At 33.2% G+C, this 23,640-nt stretch overlaps 1 protein-coding gene across 1 annotated transcript; it reads right to left on the bottom strand.

The window, feature by feature from the left end:
• Positions 1-3,085: 3,085 nt before the first annotated feature.
• Positions 3,086-17,824, bottom strand: LOC144553821 (putative disease resistance RPP13-like protein 3). The gene is made up of 7 exons (XM_078302011.1): positions 16,982-17,824; positions 14,495-15,334; positions 4,427-4,558; positions 4,221-4,323; positions 4,038-4,138; positions 3,183-3,314; positions 3,086-3,089 (listed from the first exon to the last, which is right to left on the bottom strand). The coding sequence occupies exons 1-7, from the start codon at positions 17,608-17,610 to the stop codon at positions 3,086-3,088; spliced, it is 1,941 nt and encodes a 646-aa protein (XP_078158137.1). The 5' UTR covers positions 17,611-17,824.
• Between the last annotated feature and the right edge of the window lie 5,816 nt (positions 17,825-23,640).

Genomic DNA, 23,640 nt, shown 5'->3' with positions numbered 1-23,640 from the left:
TTTTATCCATGCAACAAATATTTTTATCCATGCAATAAACCCAGATTCTAGTAGTGTTTACTGTTGCAAGTACTGTAGCGAACTGTACATTTACTGTTGCAAGTACTGTAGCGAAATGTACATTTACTGTAGAAATTTACTGTTGCAAGTACTGTCGCGAACTGTACATTTACTGTTGCACGCACTGTAACGTACCGTACATTTACTATAGCAATTGCTGTACACCTACTGTGGAAAAATTGTAATTTTTTTTATTTTTTTTTTAAATATTTTTCAATTAGTCATTTATTACTGTACCCATTATTATGTCATGTAATACTTATAAATTTTTTTTTTGAATGTAGTTTGTTAAAGAAGAGATGTTAGTTGCACTGTATGTCGGCGGCAAACTAGAAAGTGATGAAGATGGCGTGCATTACACAAAAGAAGTCGCATTTGGCTTCGAGATTAATGAAAATACCACATTTGAGGAACTGAAGCAGCTAATATACGAAAAGACATCTGTAAACCCCAACAAGTATGAAATAGAATTGGCTACATGGATTGACAACTCACGTGGGGGGGGGGGTAGACCTTACTTTGTTAAGTTTCCAATAACAGATGCCAATTTGTGGAGAGTTGTGTATACTCAATTTGTAGCTTGTGGGGTCCCGGTAATGGACATATATTCGAAGAGGGTTCCCCGAACGAGGGCTGGACCTTCAAGTTCGGCTGGGGCTGGACCTTCAGGTTATGACAATTCAGGTTATGACAACCAGGGGTACCACCAGTACTCCCCTTGTGACAACCAGGGGTACCATCAGCACTCCCCTTATGACCACCAGGAGTACCACCAGCAATTCCCTTATGACAACCAGGGATATCACCAGCACTCCCCTTATGACAGCCAGAGGTACCACAGCCCCGGTTATGACAACCAGGGGTACCACAACTCCCCAGAAAATACTGAAGAGTTACCACCACCACCCAGACAGACACCCATAATCCATAGATTTCCAACTATGCCAGAGTCAGGACCGGTACCCGTTAATCGAAATGATATTGATATTGATGTTGATGCTATTGATGCCATACCAGAAAGGGAAATGGAAACGGGGGATGAATACCAAGGGGTTTGGGAAGCTGATGACTTATCAGATGGTGATGCAAATGTACCAGGTTTATCCAGGGCAGAAAAATTCCCGATTACAGGTCGGGGAAGTAAGCATCCAGTCGCCACATTCAACGACACCACAGCTTTCGAAGAGGCAGACATTAGTTTCTTTGGTCCTCGTGTTGTATACAATCACGAACTTGCCGCAGGGCAACTTTATACCAACATAGATGAACTTGTAAAGAAAATCAATGAGACTCATGTTCACGGAAACTGGGAATGTATAATACACAAAAGGGACCGAACAAGGTTAGTTGTGCTGTGTAAAACTCACCCGCGCTGCGAGTTTCGCCTTTTTGCAACCCCTGCGGGTTCAGGGGAAGCATGGATGATTAAGAAGTGTGAACTACCTCATACATGCAAGTCTGCATCCACAAGGAGAGACCATGCGCAGCTGACTGCATCACTAATTGCCGATGCAATTGAGGAGGACATTAAGTTGGATCCATCGATGAGCATCAAGGCGGTGACTATGACCGTCAGACACAAATACAAATATGTAATCCCAAAATACAACAGGCTGTGGAGAGGTTGTGAACTTGCGGTTTGCAGAATATTCGATAGTTGGAAGGATTCATATCACTACAGCAGAAATACCCTTCTGAGACCCATCAAATGGGTCGCAGATGGGTGAAGCGCCGGTCGCAGAAGGTGGGTGCCGGTCCCAGATGACCAAAATGGGTTGCAGATGACCCGGTCGCAGTTGCTCCGTCACTGATGACTGCCCCGCTGACGTCACCGGTCTCTGAAGGGTATGGCGCCGGTCACAGATGACCCCTTCAGTGACCGACTACATCCGTCACGGATGCGACATGCTGGCGTGGCTAGAGACCTATCTGAGACCGACTGAGCGGTCACAGAAGGGTTCCAAATCGGTCACAGAAGTTTTTTTTTTTTTTTTTGGTATTTTTTTTATTATTTTTCTTATTCCTAATTGGTATGAAATGTACCAAACTAATATAACAAACTATCATTCATATGCAACACAAGCAACAAACTATCATGTTGCAAATAATAAATTATCCCAAAACATGATCATATTCATCCAAAAATCTAAGCAATATTCGTCAAAAATTTCAAACCATTGAACAATTCCAAATAGCACTAAATACAACTATTATAGTGGAATGCAAAGAGTGAGTCTATGGTACCAAATATAAAACATGGCAATCTAAATTAAAGCCTTTATGCTCCAAATCAGCAGCTGACGCATTCTTTTTCAACTCATCATTTATACTGTTATGAACAAAATCATACACAAAAATAAGAAACTTTTCAACATTACAAAGGGAAAAGGAAGCACCTTGCTAATTATTATAACAAAGTATAGTGAAGAGTGGTCTCTGTTGTCTTCTTTTATTTTTGAATTTAATAAGTTTGCGAAACTAGACGAACTTCATACAAATCATTCTCGCCTTTTCCTACAATAACCAATGCAAACACAATTAATTATTTACTGCAAGAATTTCAAGCACTAAATTTCAAGCACAAATTTACAAACACCATGCATTAACTAATTAATGTATCTTTACTAACCATAAACAAAGTAAAGAGCAAAATATATGGTACAGTCTCAAATTTAGAAACTGCAACGGTTTCAAATGTGTATGGTTATATAATAGCCGCGAGTCCCCAGATTAACAAATTGCAATTTAAATTTGAAAATTTAATAACTCAACATGCTAGCTGTTGCTAAGTATTTACCAAAATGTTAAATAGTTTCTATATATAACCACACTTGGGAATTCTAGATGTTAGACTTTTGAGTTTTGAGCAACTGCATTTGACATCTGGAAATTAGGTTACGATTTGTTAGTTTTGGCAAGCAATGCTTCCAAGTATAAAAATATTTCCACTGACACCTAAACATAAAAATATTAAACGAACTAGGTGTCAAAAAAACTAAACTTTTACCAGAAGGACCCTAAACTTTCAGCTATTACAAATAGAAACACAAACTTCAATATACTTGATAAAGAAGTCCTATGAAAATTGAATACAAGTGTAAACGTGTGTTGTTGTATGTTACCTGCATTGCATTAGTGCTGTTAGAATGCGATGATCGCCTCCTTCCTTCTCTGTGCCAGGAATTATTATCTTTTCTTTGATCATTCCCGAGTGCCTTTCTTCTATGCCTTTTTGTTTTATAGTAGCTTGATATCTGAATTGTAATGAAAAATTAAGGTAATTTCATAAATACCAAGGAAAAATAATATTTCTTTTCTCCTATTCATGGAATTTGAATTCAGAATATACCGTTTGAAAGGGACAATTAAATATAAACAAGACCTTTTCCTTACCAGGCATAAACATAAATAAGTCTCTCAATTAAAGGTAATTCAATAATCCATCTAATTATGAGACACTCAACAGCAACAACCAAATTGAAAATAAATTTGAGATTGGTATGGTGTTACTACATTGCTAATATTTTGACGCTCCAAATATGAATCAAGTTATGAAATTCAAAGAAATATAAGAATCCAAGTTTTAAGTAAGCACTAATGGCTATTGATACCTAATTTAAACATAGATGCAATACCATAGTTTGTGAATGCAGCATAGTTCTAAGAAAAAGAGGAAAATATTGTTTTTTAAGGAATTGCATGAGCTCTTATCCTAAAACCAATAAAATTTCAGACCTACTGTTTGCATGCATGTTAGGCTTAATTTGATGAGCAACAGTAGCATGAAAAACAATGCATAGAAACCCACCACATCAGTTGATTTCTACAAACCTCTTCATACCCATCAAGACAGCCAAAAGTTACATGATTACCTTGAATTAATAAGGAGCAGCTTCCGTCCTTGGGATTTATTATGTTATCGACTTTTACCCAAATCAAACAAAACAAAACTTTAATCTCAAAAGAATCGAGCAAACCTGATCCGGCTGAGGCAATAGACCGGCGAATGGACCGGTCTCTGATACCGGTCACTGAAAATTAGTTTTTCTGTAGTGCATATGCCAATACCACTGGAAAGCTAATGAAAGTAAACAAAAAACAAAATAAAGTAGATTGTTTGAAATTAGTAAATATGTATTCAATGATACATATAATCTGACAAAAAACACAACAGAACCAAGTAATGCAAAGGAACCAGCAGTAGTGTTAAGCTTGTCAGAAGTGCCAATGTTATCGTTTAACAAAACTGGTATACCATGCAATCTGCTCACAAAAAATATAATTATTTCTGAAGTATATATTAAAGTAGCACAATTAAAGCACCACAATTTTTTTTGAAGTGTTAAGCTGTACCAGACTAGATTACCTGTTTTGGTTAGAAGAGTTGTTTTCCCGGTCCAGATCGGCACATGCAGCTTGAGTCAACGCGTCTGGATTGACTTCAATGACTGCATGAAGAGAAGCGGGTTGAGGCTTTCGATCAATGACTTCAAACAATCTACTTTATTTTTAAATATGTATTCAATGAAAGTAATCATATACCCCCATACATGTATAGATTGGTTATTTCTCCTGTCATCAATGCTTGAGATTTTTGATATTTTTTCAAGCATAGTTGCTAAAGCATGATGCTGACTACCATAGTTGCTAAACCGAACAGAGAACTACAATTTCTCCTTGAAATGGGGGTATATTCCTGAAATAACCAATCAATTTCTCCTTGAATATTGATTGTAGTTGGACAATTAAAATGTATTTTTTATCAACACTGGTAAATTTCAGAAGCACATGCTGATTTGATTCATTGATTGCTAACTTGTTTTCATTAGATAATCATTTTCAGATTTCTTTAATTGGAACAGAGCAAGGATTAGGTACTGTTATCTCAAAACTTTAATCTCAAAAGAATCGAGCAAACCTGATCTAAAACGGAGAGGAGATGTTGCGAGTGGAGAGGTGCAGATCGAAAACGGAGAGGAGAGGAGCAGATCGCCGAAGGGAGAGGAACGGGGCGGAGAAGAGGTGGTCTATCGAAGGAGAAAAGAACTCGGTGGCTGAAGTAGAAGAGAACGACGGAGAGGAGGAGCTTTTTTCAGAGATTTCAGGCGGAGAGGAGAAGAACTCAGTCACAGCCGATTTTTTCCATTTTCAGCTTTTTTTTTTTTTTTTCTTAGGGTTAGGGACGAAAACGCGGGACAGAGAGAAGGCTTGGGCGGAGACCCTTCTGGGACCGGGCCAAATGGGTCCCAGAAGGTGTGGGCGCCGGTCCCAGAAAGTTGTGCACCAAATCCGTCCCAGATGAATTTTTTTTTTTTTTTTTGGGTTTTCCGGTGGATCTTCTGCGTCCAGCTAACATACTGATCCCAAATGCCGGTCCCAAATAGTTGGTTTTGCTGTAGTGTATGGCTATCTGGCACCATTGCTCCAAGCCATGGCAAGTACAAATGTCGGCACCGTATATGAGCGATGGCATGACCCTTTTTTTGATAAAGACGGAGTACTAATAGAGGGAGCTAAACAATTCAAGGGCATAGCATGGGCTTTAGGTGCTTGTATCCAAGCTGTGCCATACATCAGACCCGTTATCAGCTTTGATGCATGCTTCATGTCTGGCCGTTACGAGGGGAGGCTACTCATAGCATGCGCATATGATGCTGAGAACCAGCTGTTGCCTTTGGCGTTTGCAATTGTTCATAAAGAGGACGGCGAGAACTGGGGATTCTTTATGTAGTTTTTAAGAAGACGGGTGATTGGGGAAGGAAAGTTTTTCTGTGTGATATCAGACCAGCACAAAGGAATAAAATATGTTTTTGATCGTGAAGATTACGGTTGGTCAACCCGTACTGGCCAGTGTGTGCACAAGTTGTGTATGCAACACGTTGCGGAGAACCTTTCCAAGGCAACCGGGGGCGACAAGTGGGTTACTGATACATTTAGATGGAATTGCAGAAAGAAAAAGCCGAGAAGGGTGGTAGAGATGACTAGCAGTTTTGTAAATGTACATGTATTTCAATTGTTTACATATATTATTGTACTTTAAGAAAACAATTTTTTTTACTACAATTGTTTACTTACATTATTCTATTTCCTTATTTTTTATGTAGTACATGCCAAAGGAAAATCTCTACTTAATGAAGGTGGGCAAAAATAATCCCCGAGATGTCAACGAAGATCCAGCATACGAGAAAATATATCAATCCCGTGATGGAGGTTGGCGTTGGGGAATTATGACCACCAACGGATCCGAGTCACTGAATGCAGTATTCAAGCAGAGCCGAATGTTGCCTGTGGCTGCAGTTGTAGAGGACACATTCTACAAGTTAAATGCCTGGTTTCAGGAACGGCGTGCTAAAGCCGCAGAATTAATAAGGATGAACCAATCATTTTCAACAAGGGTGGAGGAGAAATTAAGACGACACAGGGACAAAGGTGCAACTATGACCGTGATCCCGATGGGTAATGATGGAACAGAATTCGAAGTGCAAAATCCAAATGAGTACGTTCCTACCAGCCGTAAACCAGACGGCACTATGGCGTTTGTCAAGAGGCCTTGCAAGTACGTGGTTAAATTCGGAGATGCCAGGGCGGTAACCTGTACATGCCAAGGACCCCAGCTAAGTCACATACCCTGCAGTCACGTGATGTCGGTATGCCGAGTGAGGAACTACTGTGAGGATCACTATGTTGCTGACATGTACCATACCGATTACCTTGCTTCCACTTGGGGTGGATCTTTCCATTCTTATCCCGATCAGCATGAGTGGACTGCATATGTCAGTGATAGAATACTCCATTCAGAAGGATGGATAAGAAAGGGCAGGAGGAGACACAAGCGTATTGTAATGACCATGGACGAGATGGGTGGTAGGCAACCGTCGGGAAATCGGGCTCGTCGTTCTGTTTCCGACAGGCGCAGGGCAGGTACGTAGAATTGTACAAAATTTATTTATGTTTTAATTATATTACTAACTGAATTGCATTGTTATCTTCAGATGCAATAAACGAACACAACGAAAGAGAAAATGCCAGAGTTGTTGCTGAAGCAACCGATAGAACACAACCCCCTCCTCCTGTAAGCCAATCATCTAGTAGCCAAGCCTCTACAAGTAATGCTGCACCTGCCACTGGTACCAGAAGAACTAGTCGTTTGTTAGGTTTATTTAGACGTGGTGGCAGATAAACTTGCTATTTTGCTCATGCGAATTGATTTATTTGGTTTGAACTATGTTATGAACTTTAATTGCGCTTTTGATTGTACTGTTGAACTTTTTATTGTTGAACTATGTTAAACTATTTTTAGAACTATATATGTATATGTGTATATGTGTATATGTGTATGTGTACGTGTATGTATATGTATATGTGTATGTGTATGTGTATATGTGTATATTATACATATAGTTCACCAAAAAAAAAAAAAATCAAAGTTATAAAAATTTACGACATCACTCTGTAAATATATCAAATATTTTATTTTTTGGCATGCACATGCACATACACATATACATAATATTTTATTTTTTGACATACACATACACATATACATAAACCCTAAACTTTTTTTCACAAAATTATTCAAATCAAAATACTAAGATTTCTCTAAAAAAAAAAAAAAAATACACATGAGGAGCCCCAGGGGCTGGCGCCTCACTAGCCTTATGGGCCGCCCCAGGGGCTGGCGCCACACAGGGTATTTTGGGCCGCCCTAGGCCCAGGCGGTCAGGGCATATTTAAAAAAAAATTGGGGGCAGGGGCATATTTAAAATTTACATTTGTTTTAGGGATATTAATAAAAATGGCCGTCTACTATGTATACATACAATTTTAAATTATCGGAGTCTCAATTAAAAAAAAAATGTACTTTGAAATATTCACAACTTTAAATTTTTTTTGTTACACAGTGCTTAAGGAAAATCAATTTTAAAATATCATTTTCAATCAATATATTGTTAGTCTTAGTCTTTCTAATTCAAAAAATTTCAATCAAGTGTTTTAGAGAGACCATGCATCTTTTTCATTTCATGAAATGTCTCAACAATTTTGTGCAAGTCTATTTCTTTGGCAATTTTCAAAAAATTTTGTGGACTCTATTAACTCTAAATCTAGACTTTATGCAATATCAAACAATTAAGTTCAGTCATGCATGACACTAACTAGGTAAATATCCTAACAAACTTTAATTAAAAATGTCTTTTCGTGGTTAGATAAGAAGCCTAGTTATCCTAAAAATTGGAAAAAATTCACCTTAAAGGTACCTAAGATATATGAATTCAATCTCCTCCTCCAAGCTTAAATCTTGTATTATCTCTAATGCAAAGAAGAAATCCATTCAGGAAAGATAGATAAAGATCCACATTATCGATCCATTATTTTTTTGTTATAATGCATCTTTATCTATCTTTTCTAAGATATTTTTATAATTTTTAAAGCATCTCTGAGTCATCTCTTCTAAACAGGCGAGGCTAGAGCAAGGAGTATTTTCACTGAGAAGGTGATTGGAGACAACGAACCTTCAAACGAGTGTAACTCTTCACTCTAGTGTCCAGTTTCAGCGTTCTTCCCCAACTCAGAAAGTTTGCAAGGAGATCAACAACTTTTGTCTTCAATTGGCATAAGTCGTTTTTAAGGTTAAAACATGAAGGGAAGTGCCTCAAAAATTATAGTTGAAGTTTTCAATTAAGTTTTTTTTTTTTCTAACTTTTAATCTTGTACTCCTTTATAATATTTTTTTCTTATATATTATTAATATAAATGTATGAATTCTTAGATCTAGGATTCTTTTATTGTATGTTCATTCTTTTAGTTAGAATGTTGTTTAATCTTGTACTCCATCTTCTGTTTAGTGCCTTAAAACGGACGGGTATCATGCATTGATCCCGAGATCAGTATTTAATTACATACAGCTAATGAGAAAGTAACATGCATCACATGAAAATTTGTCTATTTTCATGGTTGTATTGGTTGACTACAGATTAAATACAATACTTTATTATTTGATTAAATATCTGAAGCTATTTTTGGCGTACTATATATGTATCATCGAAATTGCTCTAATAATAATTTGTATATGTTATAGACGATTTTGGGTTTTCATCATTTTAGTTCTCTCCTAATTAAACGAAAACATCTAGTATATATGCTTGTAATTTTCTTGCTTAAAAGTTAATATTTTTTTCTGAAATTTCTCTAATAATTATTTTTTGCAATTATTAGAATTAATAATATTCACTTACTGAGTATATTTTTCTCTGATAATTTTGGGCTTCTTTTCTGAAATTGTTCTAATAATAGAAAAATCCAAGAGATTTCTTCTTCTATGTATCTTCCCTCATGTTTATCATCAGTATGAACGCTTTAACATCAGTATGAAATCAGATCTTGATTAATGATTAGTTGTGATTTTATAGACAATGTGTGTTTAGTTTCACTTCCTGATCGCTTCACCACCCAGATCTACCCTTATACTCCCCCCCCCCCCCCCCCCCCCCTCACCTTCCTAGCTCTTCTCCTGCCGATTGCATCAGAACAGGGTAAGTGGCTCGTGTCACCTCTGTCTGCGTTTCGTAAAACTATATTATTGGGTCACAAAATTTCGGCTATCATGCATAGGCCATGCATGTATAAGAGAGCATAGGACAAGACATTAGACTAACAAATTTTAGGCTCATTCAGCTTGAAAAGCATGACTTTGAAAAATCATGTTTTCAAGAGAAAAGTGGACTATTGATTTAAATTTTCATTAAATTGAAAGAGGCTTACCGTGGATTGTCGATGGAAAATAAAAAATCTTTTAAAAGCAAGTTATTTTTTACAATTTACATATTTTAGTATCATATAGGTAAAACATTTTTTTTGTAAATTTTTTATTTTTACAACTTAACTCTATCAAAGTTACAATTTGTTTTTAATTCTTTATATACGTGAGAGCCCTTATCTCTGCAATGCATAGCATGAGCATGAGATATATTGAATAAATGTAAATTTTTTATATTTTCTAATAATTTAAAACATACTATTAAAATTGGTTTTATATATGGGAAATGCTGATCTTTGATCACCGAATTAAAAAAAAATAGTATAAAATATATAGTATCCAAATCGATTTTAAATATAAAAAGAAATTTTGAATGTACATTCACGGACCACGTACTAATTCAATCTCGAACTCAATTGCTAAGTTATTGCAATGTCAGTTCTTCATACAGAGAAAATATAATTAAGTCATTCTCAAATTCGATCACGATATAAGGATATAAGGCAAATAGAAACAAACAGTTGTTTAGGAAGTTGTAAGACTGATATGTTTCATGGCAATGAAACAAGCTAATGCCTTTTTAAAAAAAAAATAGAAACAAACAACAAGTTTTGACCTATAAGGCAAAGAGAGATTAGAAATAATTTTCTGAAATAAATTGCTAAAACACTTGTAAATATATATATTTTTTTTTTGAAATTGTTGGACGGCAAATAGCCGACAACTTTCAGAAAAAGAGGAAGCTAAAACGATCCAATTGATAAGGATGGAAATTAAAAATGAAATATCAACCCGGTATGGAATATTAATTATGCAAAATAAGAACAACAATGAAGGAAGTAGTACATCATGGTTGAAATCTTCAATTCTGTTTTAATTATATGTAATGTTTCTTTATTTTTCTGCTTTCTTAATTTATTTTTTTTTAATTTTGTTAAATTTGAATAGACACCTCTAATGTTATATCAATGAAATGTGAAGGTTTAACCTCCATATTCTTCAAAGGAAAAAAAATATTTGAAGCTAGAGTCGCATCTCTTTTATGGCGCTTAATCTTAGATTTTTTTTTTTTTTTCTTATTGCGTATTACGTACAATGCTCGTAGGCAGAATATCTTGGATTATAACAAAGTAATTTACGGCTTAATATTGTTATTGAGCTATTCTGGAAATGCCAGTTAATCGTTTTCTATTTTATAAATACAATTTAAGATGGGTAGCACCTTCTGTTTAGTGCATGAAGATCGCCGGGTATCATGCAATTTGACCTCGACATCAATATTTAATTAGAACAGGTACTGAGAAAGTATCATGCATCACATGAAAATTTGTCCATATTAGTTGACTTTAGGGAATTTTGATTAAATAAAGTTTATCACAAAGTAACATGCATCACATTAATTTTTTTTTATATTGTGCGTACGTATCGATGTGTTGACAAGGAATTATTGATATCTTTCTGGCACCATCAATCATGCCTTATTGTCCTTGTTGAAATAATTCTTGTCAATTAATTGCGTCGAAAATTGATAATTGAGATTGAAGTTTGAGTAAAGTATACCAAATGAAAGAAGGTTCCGTCCGATCGTTTATAAAAATGACAAGTTTTTGAAAAATCGAGAAAACATTTTTTAGAACAAAGTATATTATTATATTTATTATCTTTTAAATGACACATTTCATATGTGATATTTTAGACTCTACAATTTTTGTTTTAGTACATATTTTACTAAAATATATGGAAACTTACTAGTAATAATAATATTTTTTTATACATGTATAAATTTTCTGTGTAAAACCAATGTCTTACTTTAAATTTGCTCAAATTAAAATTATTTGTAAAATTATGAGATCATACATAAATTATAACACACAATTTTGGTGGTTTAATCCCTTGAATGAAGCCACAATTAACTAAAAACATCTATTATGCAGTCATAATGCTGTAACTAAAATTAATTTTTTTTGCATACAAATTGATATATAATTTCAAAATTTCTCTCACAATATTTTTGTTCATGTTTTAGATATTACTTGGAGCACATGTGTCAATTTTGGTTATTTAATGAGTTTAAATGTTTCAACAATTAACCAGAAACATCTATTAGCATTTACTTTGTTTAAATGCATTCCTATAGTTTTTGTTTGCATAAAAGTTATTTTCTTCCGAAAATTTCTCCAATAATTATTTGTGCAACTATATATATATATTTCTATGAGTAAAGCTAGGATGTGATGTGCTCACCAAAAGAGTTTGGTGAGTACAACTCCAAAAGTTTATCGGATCGACTTCAAACGTCAAATTTAAATCGTTGAAATCCATGTACTTCATGAGTGATGCATGTACATGTAAAATTTTGAAAGTTTCGAGTTTATTTGCTACACGGTCAAGCGGTCAAAGAAATGAATATTTTATAAGTTAATTTATAAGTTATTTTATATATTCAATTTTTATTATTTCTTTGACCGCTTGATCATGTAGCAAATAAACTCGAGACTTTCAAAATTTTGCATGTATATGCATCACTCATGAAGTACATGGATTTCAACGGTTTGAATTCGACGTTTGACATCGATCTGATATACTTTTGGAGTTGTGCTCACCAAACTCTCTTGGTGAGCACATCACACCCTAGCTTTGCTCATATTGATATATATATATATTTATATATATATATAGAGAGAGAGAGAGAGAGAGAGAGAGAGAATTTTATGATTGTTTAGATGCATGGGGAGGTTTGCGAAATGGGGCTAAGGGGAATTTTATGATTACTTTTGGAGTTGTGCTCACCAAACTCTCTTGGTGAGCACATCACACCCTAGCTTTGCTCATATTGATATATATATATATATTTATATATATTTATATATATATATATATATATATATATATATATATATAGAGAGAGAGAGAGAGAGAGAGAGAGTTTTATGATTGTTTAGATGCATGGGGAGGTTTGCGAAATGGGGCTAAGGGGAATTTTCGTAGATGTTTATGTTAAGCTGTTTTGTAGTTGTATTATGTATACTCAATTTTTCTAATATATGCATATGCAGCTTCTGCCAATTTATCAAGAGAGAGAGAGAGATCGATTGGCTACGGTAAATTGCAATCATGTATAGATATTTTTGTACATTGGACTGTAAATCATCGGATTCAAAGTCCAAATAACTGATCCAAAGCGATCATCTTATTCTACATATTAATATGTGTTTGTAGACCAAATTTTATATTTTTTGAAATTTTTTACTATTTTTTTAGATTTATTGAAAATCGCTGTTTTTCAGACAAATCTGGACCATAACAAAACAGCGATTTTCAATAAATCTAAAAAAATAGTAAACAATTTCCAAAAAAATGTAAAATTTGATCTCCAAATATATATTAATATGGATAATAAGATGAACGGTTTGGATCGGTTATGTGGACTTCAATTCCGGTGATTTATAGTCCAATATACAAAAATGTCTATACATTGCAATGTACCGTAGCCCATCTGTCTCACTCTCTCTCTCTCTCTATATATATATATATATATAGGAATATGCTAGCATGCTATGCATAGCATAGAGCCTCTCCATGCAACGCTTTGGATTTCGACTTTTCAAAATCCTAACGGTCGATCCGAACCGTTCATCTTGTTCTCCATATTAATATGTGTTTGGGGACCAAATTTTACATATTTTGGAATTTTTTTACTATTTCTTTAGATTTATTGAAAATCGTTGTTTTCAGCAAATCTGGACCATAAAAAAAACAGCGATTTTCAATAAATCTAAAGAAATAGTAAAAAAATTCCAAACAATATAAAATTTGGTCCCCAAACACATATTAATATGGAGAACAAGATGAACGGTTCGGATCGACCGTTAGGATTTTGAAAAGTCGAAATCCAAAGCGTTGCATGGAGAGGCTCTATGCTATGCATAGCATGCTAGCATATTCCTATATATATATATATATATCACAATCGGTTTCATATATAAAAATAAATTTTGAATGTGAATGGAGAAGATACTGCTTCAATCTCAGAACTGATAAATTTTCCAAGTTCTTGCATTGTCAGTTCTTCGTGCTGAGTAAAACATAATCATGTCATTCTCAAATCAAGACATAATTAATGTTGGAAATTCAGAGAGGAAGCTAAAATGCGTGATCCAAATCGATAATTAATGTTTGAAATAAAAAATGAAATCACAAACTTGCACGGAATCATGTATGTAAATTAAGAACAACAACAAAAGAATCAGTATACTTCAGCATTGAAATCTTCAATATTTTTTTAATAATATGTAACGTTTCTTTTACTGTTTATTTATTTTTCTGCTTTCTTTTTTATTATTGAAACTTTGTAAACTTGAAGAGACGTATGACTTTTTTTAGAGTTGATAAATATACAACTCTATTGTCTAAATCAATGATGTAATGATTAATGTATGTTTCTATATTTCTGTCAGAGCTTTCTTCTTTTTTAAGTGGCACCTCTTCTATGACGTGGAATTTCTTGGATATAATAACAAAGTCTTTTTCAACTTTAGCATATTGAGCCCTTCAGGAAAACTTAGTTAATCATTTTCTATTCTGAACTATAATTTAAGATGGGTAGCATCTTTTGTGTAGTGCATTAAGACCGCCGAGTATCACGAATTTGTAATAGAATATTAAACTATTGAATCATACCTTTGCACTAGTTCTTCTAGTAAGCTCTCAGCAGTATCCTCGAATGTTCTGGATTCTTCTACCGGTATGAACCCCTCAGCAATCCACAACCGAAATAATGTTTCAGCACTGATTTCATAGTCTTCAGGAAAAGCCGCAAAGTACATGAAACAATATTTGAGAACAAATGACAAGTCAACGTAGCTGGTGGCCATCATCTCAGTAAAATCTCTTCCATCAGTACCCCAGTTCATAGTTTCTAACATTTTACTCCAAGAAGCATAATTTGCAGGTTTTTTTGATAATAGACCTCCTAAAACCAATAATGCAAGGGGTAATCCACCGCATTTTTTAACAAATTTTTTTCCAACCTCATACAGTTCGTTGGGATACCCTTTACTTAAATCTTGATTAGGTAGAGCCTTTTTCATAAAAAGCTCTAGGCTCGGTTTCTCAGTTAAATATGGAAGTTTATATTGCTCAGCATCATCGATAATGTTTTGGATTCTAGTAGTTACAATTACTCTACTTCCAATCCCGGCATCAGGTAGCACTTCACCAATTTGAGTCCATAGATCACTTCTCCACATATCATCTAGGACTAGAAGGTACTTCTTTGGCTGTGGCTTTTTATTAGCTTGAGGGTCATGTGAGTTTGGTCGTAAATGGTCTTCTATAGTGTACTTCTCACCATTAAGAGTTTTGTAAAGCTTTATAAGTAAATACTCTTCACCGCCTTCAAGATCGTTTCGATATAGAGGCTCGACTTGCTCTATTATATTTCTCAAAATATCCATCAGTTTGAACTCTTGAGAGATTGTTACCCATATGCAAACGTCAAACCGTCTCTTGACATCATTGCTGTACAAAAAAAAAGCAAATAGTTTGAATCATATCGCATTCCTCTGATCCTATAATTGGTACTTGTACATATATATTTTCATAGAGCCTGGTTCTCACACTTTATTTTTTTGACAAGAGAATTTAGTTTTATCTGTCTAATCATCTAGTCGGTAAACGGGAATTTAATTAGTTTGGCATCTCTACTTAATTCTATTTTTTTATCAACAAGTAAAATGATCACAATTAAAAGATAACATAACTCTCTCTAAAACTTCCACAAGATTTACCATAATCCTAAAAAATAAGCATTCATTGTATTTCCGAAAAAAATTAGGCTGACATTAGGGTGGGGGAGTAATTTTCTTATTTAATTACAAATTGAAAATAGGTCTGGCTAAAATCTAATGATACTGATAGACGAGCGGGAAAATTAAATGAATACATAATGTTTTTGATGTGAAAATCTGTAAATTTCAAACTCTTATATGGTATCCACGGAATTTTACCTTCAAAATCCATCTTGTCAGGAATGTTTCAATTGACTTTCTTTAAATTAAAGTTAAATTGTCTTTTGCTTAACAGCAATATATGCATTGCATTATTGTATAACCCTGTTTCAACAGGAAGTTTTATTAATGTTTGGACAAAATTTGTGCAGAACGAATAAAAGAACTTAATATTATTGTAGATAAGGCGAAAAGAAAACTAAGGTTATATATATATATATATATATATATATATATATAGAGAGAGAGAGAGAGAGAGAGATAGGCTAATGTGCTTCCATAAGCACTTGGCCCGAAGTGCTGCCACCCCATTTTCGATTTTTCAAAATCCAAACAGTCGATCCGAACCGTTCATCTTGTTCTCCATATTAATATCCGCTTGGAGACCAAATTTTACATTTTTTGAATTTTTTTTGCTATTTATTAAGCCACTTTGAAAATCGCTGATCCAACGGTGAACCCCTGATTTTACTGTTTGGCAAGCCACCGTTGGATCAGCGATTTTCAAAGTGGCTTAATAAATAGCAAAAAAATTCAAAAAAATGTAAAATTTGGTCTCCTAGCAGATATTAATATGGAGAACAAGATGAACGGTTCGGATCGACTTTTTAGATTTTTAAAAATCGAAAATGGGGTGGCAGCACTTCGGGCCAAGTGCTTATGGAAGCACATTAGCCTATATCTCTCTCTCTCTCTATATATATATATATGCTTATAAGTCATTTTTTCATTTTTCAAAATTCAAAAAGTCAATTTGAACTGTTAGATGTGATATCTATATTGAAATGTGCTTGGAGACCAAATTTTACATTTTTCTAATTTTTTTTTAATATTTATTAAGCCACTTTGAAAATCGCCGATCCAACGGTTGCTTAACAAAACAGTAAAATCAGAAGCCACTGTTGAATCCGCGATTTTCAAAGTGGCTTAATAAATAGTAAAAAAAATCAAAAAAATGTAAAATTTGGTCTCCAAGCACATTTCAATATAGAGATCACATCTAACGGTTCAGATCGACTTTTTGGATTTTAAAAACGAAAAAATGACTTATAAGCATATACCCTCATATGCTTATTTAAGTAGAGTAGCCAACCTCTATATATATATATATATATTATTCAGTTATTTTGGCACAGGTGCTTCATATAATCATATTTACCTATTGTAGACTTCTCGGGCAAGAGTTGTTTTTCCGATCCCACCAGGTCCCACAATTGAGATGACAGAATGCCTTTTAATGCTCGGGTCAAGCAACTTACTTACGATGTTGTCCCTGTCATGATCGAAGCCAACAACATGAGGATCATCAATGTTAGGTAGCACAGGGGGCCTGACCGGTAGCCTCGGCCGCTCTCCACTGCCTTCACCCAAAGAGTTGATTCCATATCTCAATCTACTTTCATTGATCTCCTGAATCCGTGTCAGGATGTCATTCATCTTATCAGCAAGGTTGTGCAAAGCCGGGAGGTTTTTGCACTTCCACCACATCCTTTTAGCAGCCCCAACAATTCGACCTCTTCTTGAAGGGTTCTCGGGAACCTTCAAGAAAAGGACATTGTCTATCACATCTTCTATGTCATAAGCCACATCTCTGACCTCCTTCACCCACTGCTTCTCCCTCTCATTTACTATCTGCTTCATATCGGCATCTTTAAGGAAAGCTTTAATCCTACTGAGCTCTCGATCCAATCTCTTCACTTGCTTACCGACACCTTGTATTTGTAATACCTCCTTAACAGCAACATCCGACAGCTTACCCAAAACCAAATTAACTATACCCTCGGCCATCTTTCAAGTTGCTTCGTGTATACTTGTCAGTCTTGAGCAACCTCCTATCTTGGCTGTCCAAACTGGGTGAATAATTGTACCAGTAAATTGGAGTAAGGACAGTGTATTGATAAACAATGGAAAAAAAACGTAACAAGGTACCATTAAATAAGATAAGGAACGGTATATATTGCTTAACTTGTAAGGTTCCAACATCGTAATATCTCAACAACAAATTTAAAGAAGTCCCACATAAATTTAACATAACATACTGACAAACAGTTAGAGACAGCGACACGTTCATAAGATTACTCAAATATCATTCTTTACTGTTTTGAATCACTCACATCTTGTTCTGTTAACACACGGTGTGATTTGATGATCAGATCAATCCAGTTGATGTTAGTTGGAAACCAATAAATGGAGCTTACATAAATTGGTTAGGAACACACTAAATTGACATATTTGTCACTGAGACATTTCATCAAACACCCTATACATGTGCATCAAATAAAACATATCAGGCCAACAAATGCATTCACTAATTATGAGCTACAAAACTATATAAATATCACACTATTTACTAAGTTATCCATTCTAATGTTAAATTCTATTTTACTCAATTAATTTAAAGGTCTCTAACTGAATCCCTTGTCAAAAGATAATTTAAAAGGCCAACCGAATAAACAATTTTTACAATTATGATTTGTGCAATTAATACACACAATAATAGGCCACAATTAAATATGGCAGTTCAGTATGATGGTACTGAAATAAAATGACAGAGAAATTTTATGAATAATAAAAAATGGGACTCATACCTCTGCGACTTTGTGTCTTCGGATGCTTTGGAGTTTGAACTATTATTTGTTATTATTTCTTGCTTAAAATGCTTTGATGTTGTACAAGCTCAGAATTTGAATAAGATAGCAAGATACAAAATTAACCTGGTTTCATCAGCAAGTCAGGGATATATGAGATTATAAGTATAGAATATATGCGAAAAGCTGATGTTGTCTTAAGTTTAGTTTATATTATCTTTTCTTTTAAAAAAGATAAAGCACAAAAAAGACACCAAAAGAAAAGGCATAATTGAAGTTTATGGCGGACACTCCAAACCATCAGGCATGATACAGACACAGAATTATACAACAACAAAAATAGAAAATATATATGAGTCCGTATTTGTGTTGGTCTAAAAAGATAATATATTTATTATAATAAATTATTCATTTAATACACGTCTATAAATTTGCAAATCACCAAGTTTGGAATAGACTAAATGATAATTAAGTTTTCATATATTTAGCATTTTTAATTTTCAATGGAAAGCTGATGTTATTTAAAATTGAGATTGAATAGTAACAGATCGACCAAGTGAAATGTACTTCCTTTGTTAATATAAAGATGGATCTTTTTAATATAATAAAAAAAAATAGAGACGTTTTCTTCTTAAAAAAATAAAAAATATATGATTGCACAATAAATTAAAGAAAATCAAATTTGAGATAAGTTTAAAAATTATATTGTCTGACAACATCACTTAATCAAAATATATAATAGCGTACTTCACAAGTATAATTTACTGTTTATGCAAGCAAATTTTTAGTGTAAGCAGTTTATCTCGATGCTTTGTAAATTTATCTAAAATGCACTAGACAAGCATGTTATAAGAAAAAAAAATTTACATTCTAGACGAACATCCAACATCTCAGAATGGCACATGATGGCACATCCATATTTTTTCACCGCCATATATCAAATGTAAATGTATTGTAAATTGATATATGGCGGTGAAAAAATATGGATGTGCCATCATGTTCCATTCTGAGATGTTGGATGTGCCATCATCTAGAATGTATTTTTTTTTTCTTATAACATGTTTGTCTAGTGCATTTTAGACAAATGTACAAAGCATTAGGACAAACTGGGCCATGCATACTAATAAAAACCTGATCAAATTTGATACGGTTTTATTTGTGTAAGAGCTACACCTAAGCCCATATATAAGCATAAAAACTAATGCGCAGAAATGAAAAAAAAAAAGCACATATAAGAACAGTGAATAAACAATTTTTACAATTAAGATTTGTGCAATTAATACACCCAATAATAGGCCACAATTAAATATGGCAATTCAGTATGATGGTACTGAAATAAAATGACAGAGAAATTTTTATGTTGTACAAGCTCAGAATTTGAATAAGATAGCTAGATATCAAACCTGGTCTCATCAGCAAAGTCAGGGATAGATGAGATTACAAGTTTAGAATATATGCTGAACTTACTACAAGTTGAGTTTGTGAAGGCATAATTAAAGTTGACAATATATATATATTTTTAAAAAGATAAAGCACAAAAAAGATACCAAAAGAAAAGGCATAATTAAAGTTTATGGTGGACACACTAAACAATCAGGTATGATACAAACATAATAGTCACATACCACACATAATTATACGACAGAAAAATAGAACATATGAGTCCGTATTTGTGTTGGTTTTAAAAGAATATATTTATTACAAGAAATTATTAATTTAATACACGTTTATAAATTTGCAAATCACCAAACTGGATACCAAACATGATTAGCAAGTTTGGAATCGATTAAATGATAATTAAGTTTGCACATATTTATCATTTTTAATTTTCAATGAGATTAAATGTTGTCTAAAATTGAGATTGAATAGTAACAGACCAAGTAAAGTGCAATTCCTTTTTTAATATAAAGATGGATCTTTAACATAAATACATTTTTTTTGATAGAGAGGTTTTCTTCTTAAAAAAAATAAAAATAAAAGATTGCAAAATAAATTATAGACAGTACATTTTTAGTGTACTCTCTATAATCCACATCTTTTCACTGCCATAATGTAAACAAAATAAATGGGTTGGTATCAAATATAGAAAAATAACTCAATCTCTTCGTAGAAAATTATAGGGATTGTTCTATATATATGTATTGAGAGTGAAATATATATGTACTTTATATGTAAGCATAACATAGGCCATAGCATGTGACATGTGGTGCCTATAAATTTCAAACTTTTCTAAAGAGCGTTCAATACATTTACAATTATGTCATGGGCCATTTTGAGATGTTCACTAGTGGAGAACATACAATTAGTGTCGCCTTAAAAAACCGACACTAATACATTAGTATCAGCTATTGACAAAAAACTGACACTAATAATATTAGTGTCGGCTATTTAGATGTAGCCGACACTAATAACTGAGAATTAGTGTCGGTTCTTTATAAACAGCCAACACTAATGTATTAGTGTCGGCTATTTATAAAGAACCGACACTAATTCTCAGTTATTAGTGTCGGCTCTTTATAAACAACCGACACTAATACATTAGTGTCGCCTTTTTATAAACAGCCGACACTAATTCTCAGTTATTAGTGTCGGCTATTTATAAACAGCCGACATTAAAGCTAAAAAAATTTCATTTTAAGTCCCGCGCACCTCTTTCAAACGCATGCCTAGGGTTTAAAACATCTCCTTCACTTCGCTTCACGCTTCTCTCCGATCTGATCTTCTCAAACCGAGCCGCTTCTAGGCGAATACCAGAAGATCTTCTCAAACCGAGCATGCTTCAGTCCAGCCCGATCCGACCGTCGGATATAGATTTTTCGAATTTTCTTTACAATTTCAGTCCGATCTAACTTATAGTCTTTATAATTTTAGAGTTTTTAGGGTCTTTTATGTATTTTTTATGTATTTTCTGTTTTAGGGTTTGTATTTAAACATATTTTATGTATTTTCTGTTTTAGGGTTTGCACAAACAGATTAATAAGAATAACAATAAATGAGCAATTTGGATGATATTTTATTTAGTTAGTGTTATTTGTAAATTATGATGAATTATTTGATATCTTTGTTTTATATATAGTTCAGCAAAAATATATGAGCATTCCAGAACAAAAATTTTCATTTTTAGAATTTCCTATGATTTATAGTGAATTTTTGAAATTTTTTTTTTTAAAAAAAAAAAACATTAGTGTCGGCTATTTATTAAAAAGCCGACACTAATAAGTATTAGTGTCGGTTATTTAATTAATAGCCGACACTAATAAGTATTAGTGTCGGTTATTTAATTAATAGCCGACACTAAAAGTTAGTATTAGTGTCGGCCATTTAATAAATAGCCGACACTAATGGCTTACTTTTAGTGTCGGCTATTTACAAAGTATTAGTATCAGCCCGATTAGTGTCGCCTAATGTCCGACACTAATACCCATAAACATCCAGCGCGTTTTAGTTTCAATAGTCTGTGCGCTGCATTAAGCATAAAGTACTCTGTCAAATATTTAGCCAAACCTCCGCCTATCAGTGCTATCACTATATACAAATTGGCAGCTGTAATTGAGGGGTTTTTTTTTTACATAAAGGTTCAGATATTTAGCTGTTTGGTTTTTTGATTGGAGATCTTGCACTTGTAGCTAGCCACTAGATGAATCCAAGTACTAATCCTTTTGCCTTTTGTTTTTAGATTGGGATAAAGTAAAGATATAGAACTCTTATGTAGTGAGAATAGAGATAAGAATTATTATCTTATTCCTTACTTTATTTCATTCCAAAACATGATCCTGATTCTTATCTACGAGTCAATTCTAAATTGAATGAATGTATAGTTGTTCGAAATAGCGTATAATTCATTGAGTTCAATAAAAACAAACAATAAATTTATTGTATGCTTGTAAAAAAAATTTAGATGATGATTTACATCATATTGATGCATCAATATGCCAAAAATGAATATATTCATACAATGATCTACCAAAAATGCTAAAAAAGTATCACATGAGTCTTGTTAATTTTTTCTTAATTGTAATTTCAAAAGAAACACAAATATTTTTTACTTAACTATTTCGAATAGCTTCTAATCAATTTTTTTTTATGAAGGTCGATATCAATAGATTGTTTTCCGTGTATATATGAACTTTATAAAATTTATATATCAGCAGCTTGTGTTTTGTTTTAATAACGGATTGGATTCTTTGTTGATTTAAGACTATTGAATTTGCGTGGACATCGAATTTCATTTTTTTTTTTAAATTTATTTACTATTTATTAAGTATTTTAAATCACCGACAACAAAAATGGTTGATTCAAAAAAGTTACTTGTGACAAAGATGAATATATATAGAAGAAAGGTTTTATTACAATAGAATAGAATGGAGAGGAATGCAAGTAGAATTTTTGTTATGGGGGCTTATTCTCAATTCTCCCTTTTAAAAGATGAAAAAAATGGACCTAGCAATATTTTTTTGTATTCTTTGTTGCCTAGCAATAAAAAATGTTATTCATTGGAAAAGATAAAGAATTAATAGGACTGGGTTTTAAATACTGTTTATCTGCTCTGTTCATTGGAAAATATGAAAGGAATATTCCTCTGTTCATTTGACTTATTTCGAGGCCCCTCTGAAATTCTTTTTTAAAAAAAAAAAAAACCTTGCGAAGTCAAGGCCCTGTGAAATTCATTAATAGAAATTGATAATTGTATTGAATTGAATGTTTTATCGAGTATTTCTCATAAGTTTCAATGAATTAGTATATAAAGAGTACAATGGCTTATAGCCGTTAGAATGGCACAACTACAAGGTGAGTAATCGCAAAGAGGAAAAAATAAATTAAATAGAGAGAGAAAAGGGTTAGAAGGGTGTGATTTGCAATATTCCTTCTAGCGGTTATACTAAGCATCCCCAAGCTAAATCATCTCCAACTGAGTTGCTTTTGTTAAACTTCTCCAACATCTAAGTTTTCATGTTTTAGTTTGAAAGAAAAGGAAAATGCAGAGATTAATTATTCATCAAAAAAATTTCCATGTTTACTTATCTCATTTGTTTAGTATTAATTATGCATATTATTACCATAGCCCCACTCTAATATTTTTTTAATATATGTACATAAAAGTTTGATCTACGCTAGAATTTTTCTTTTAATTTATTGAATATAAATTTAAAATCAGAACTTTTAAAAAAGTATTAAGGGAAATTTCGAGATTTAGAATAACTAAAATTTGAAATTCTGATACAAAGTTTTT

This window comes from Carex rostrata, chromosome 5, assembly GCF_964058835.1.
Source record: "Carex rostrata chromosome 5, lpCarRost1.2, whole genome shotgun sequence".
NCBI classification, from domain to species: Eukaryota; Viridiplantae; Streptophyta; class Magnoliopsida; order Poales; family Cyperaceae; genus Carex; species Carex rostrata.
This window is presented reverse-complemented; position numbering and strand designations above follow the sequence as displayed.

Excerpts from the sequence above, each read along its gene's own strand:
- LOC144553821 (XM_078302011.1), bottom strand. The coding sequence starts at position 17,610 with ATGGCCGAGGGTATAGTTAATTTGGTTTTGGGTAAGCTGTCGGATGTT. Across the intron at positions 4,324-4,426 it reads AACTCTTCTAACCAAAACAG|ATTGCATGGTATACCAGTTT; the intron begins GTAATCTAGTCT and ends TTTTGTGAGCAG. Across the intron at positions 3,315-4,037 it reads TATTGCCTCAGCCGGATCAG|ATATCAAGCTACTATAAAAC; the intron begins GTTTGCTCGATT and ends ATTACAATTCAG.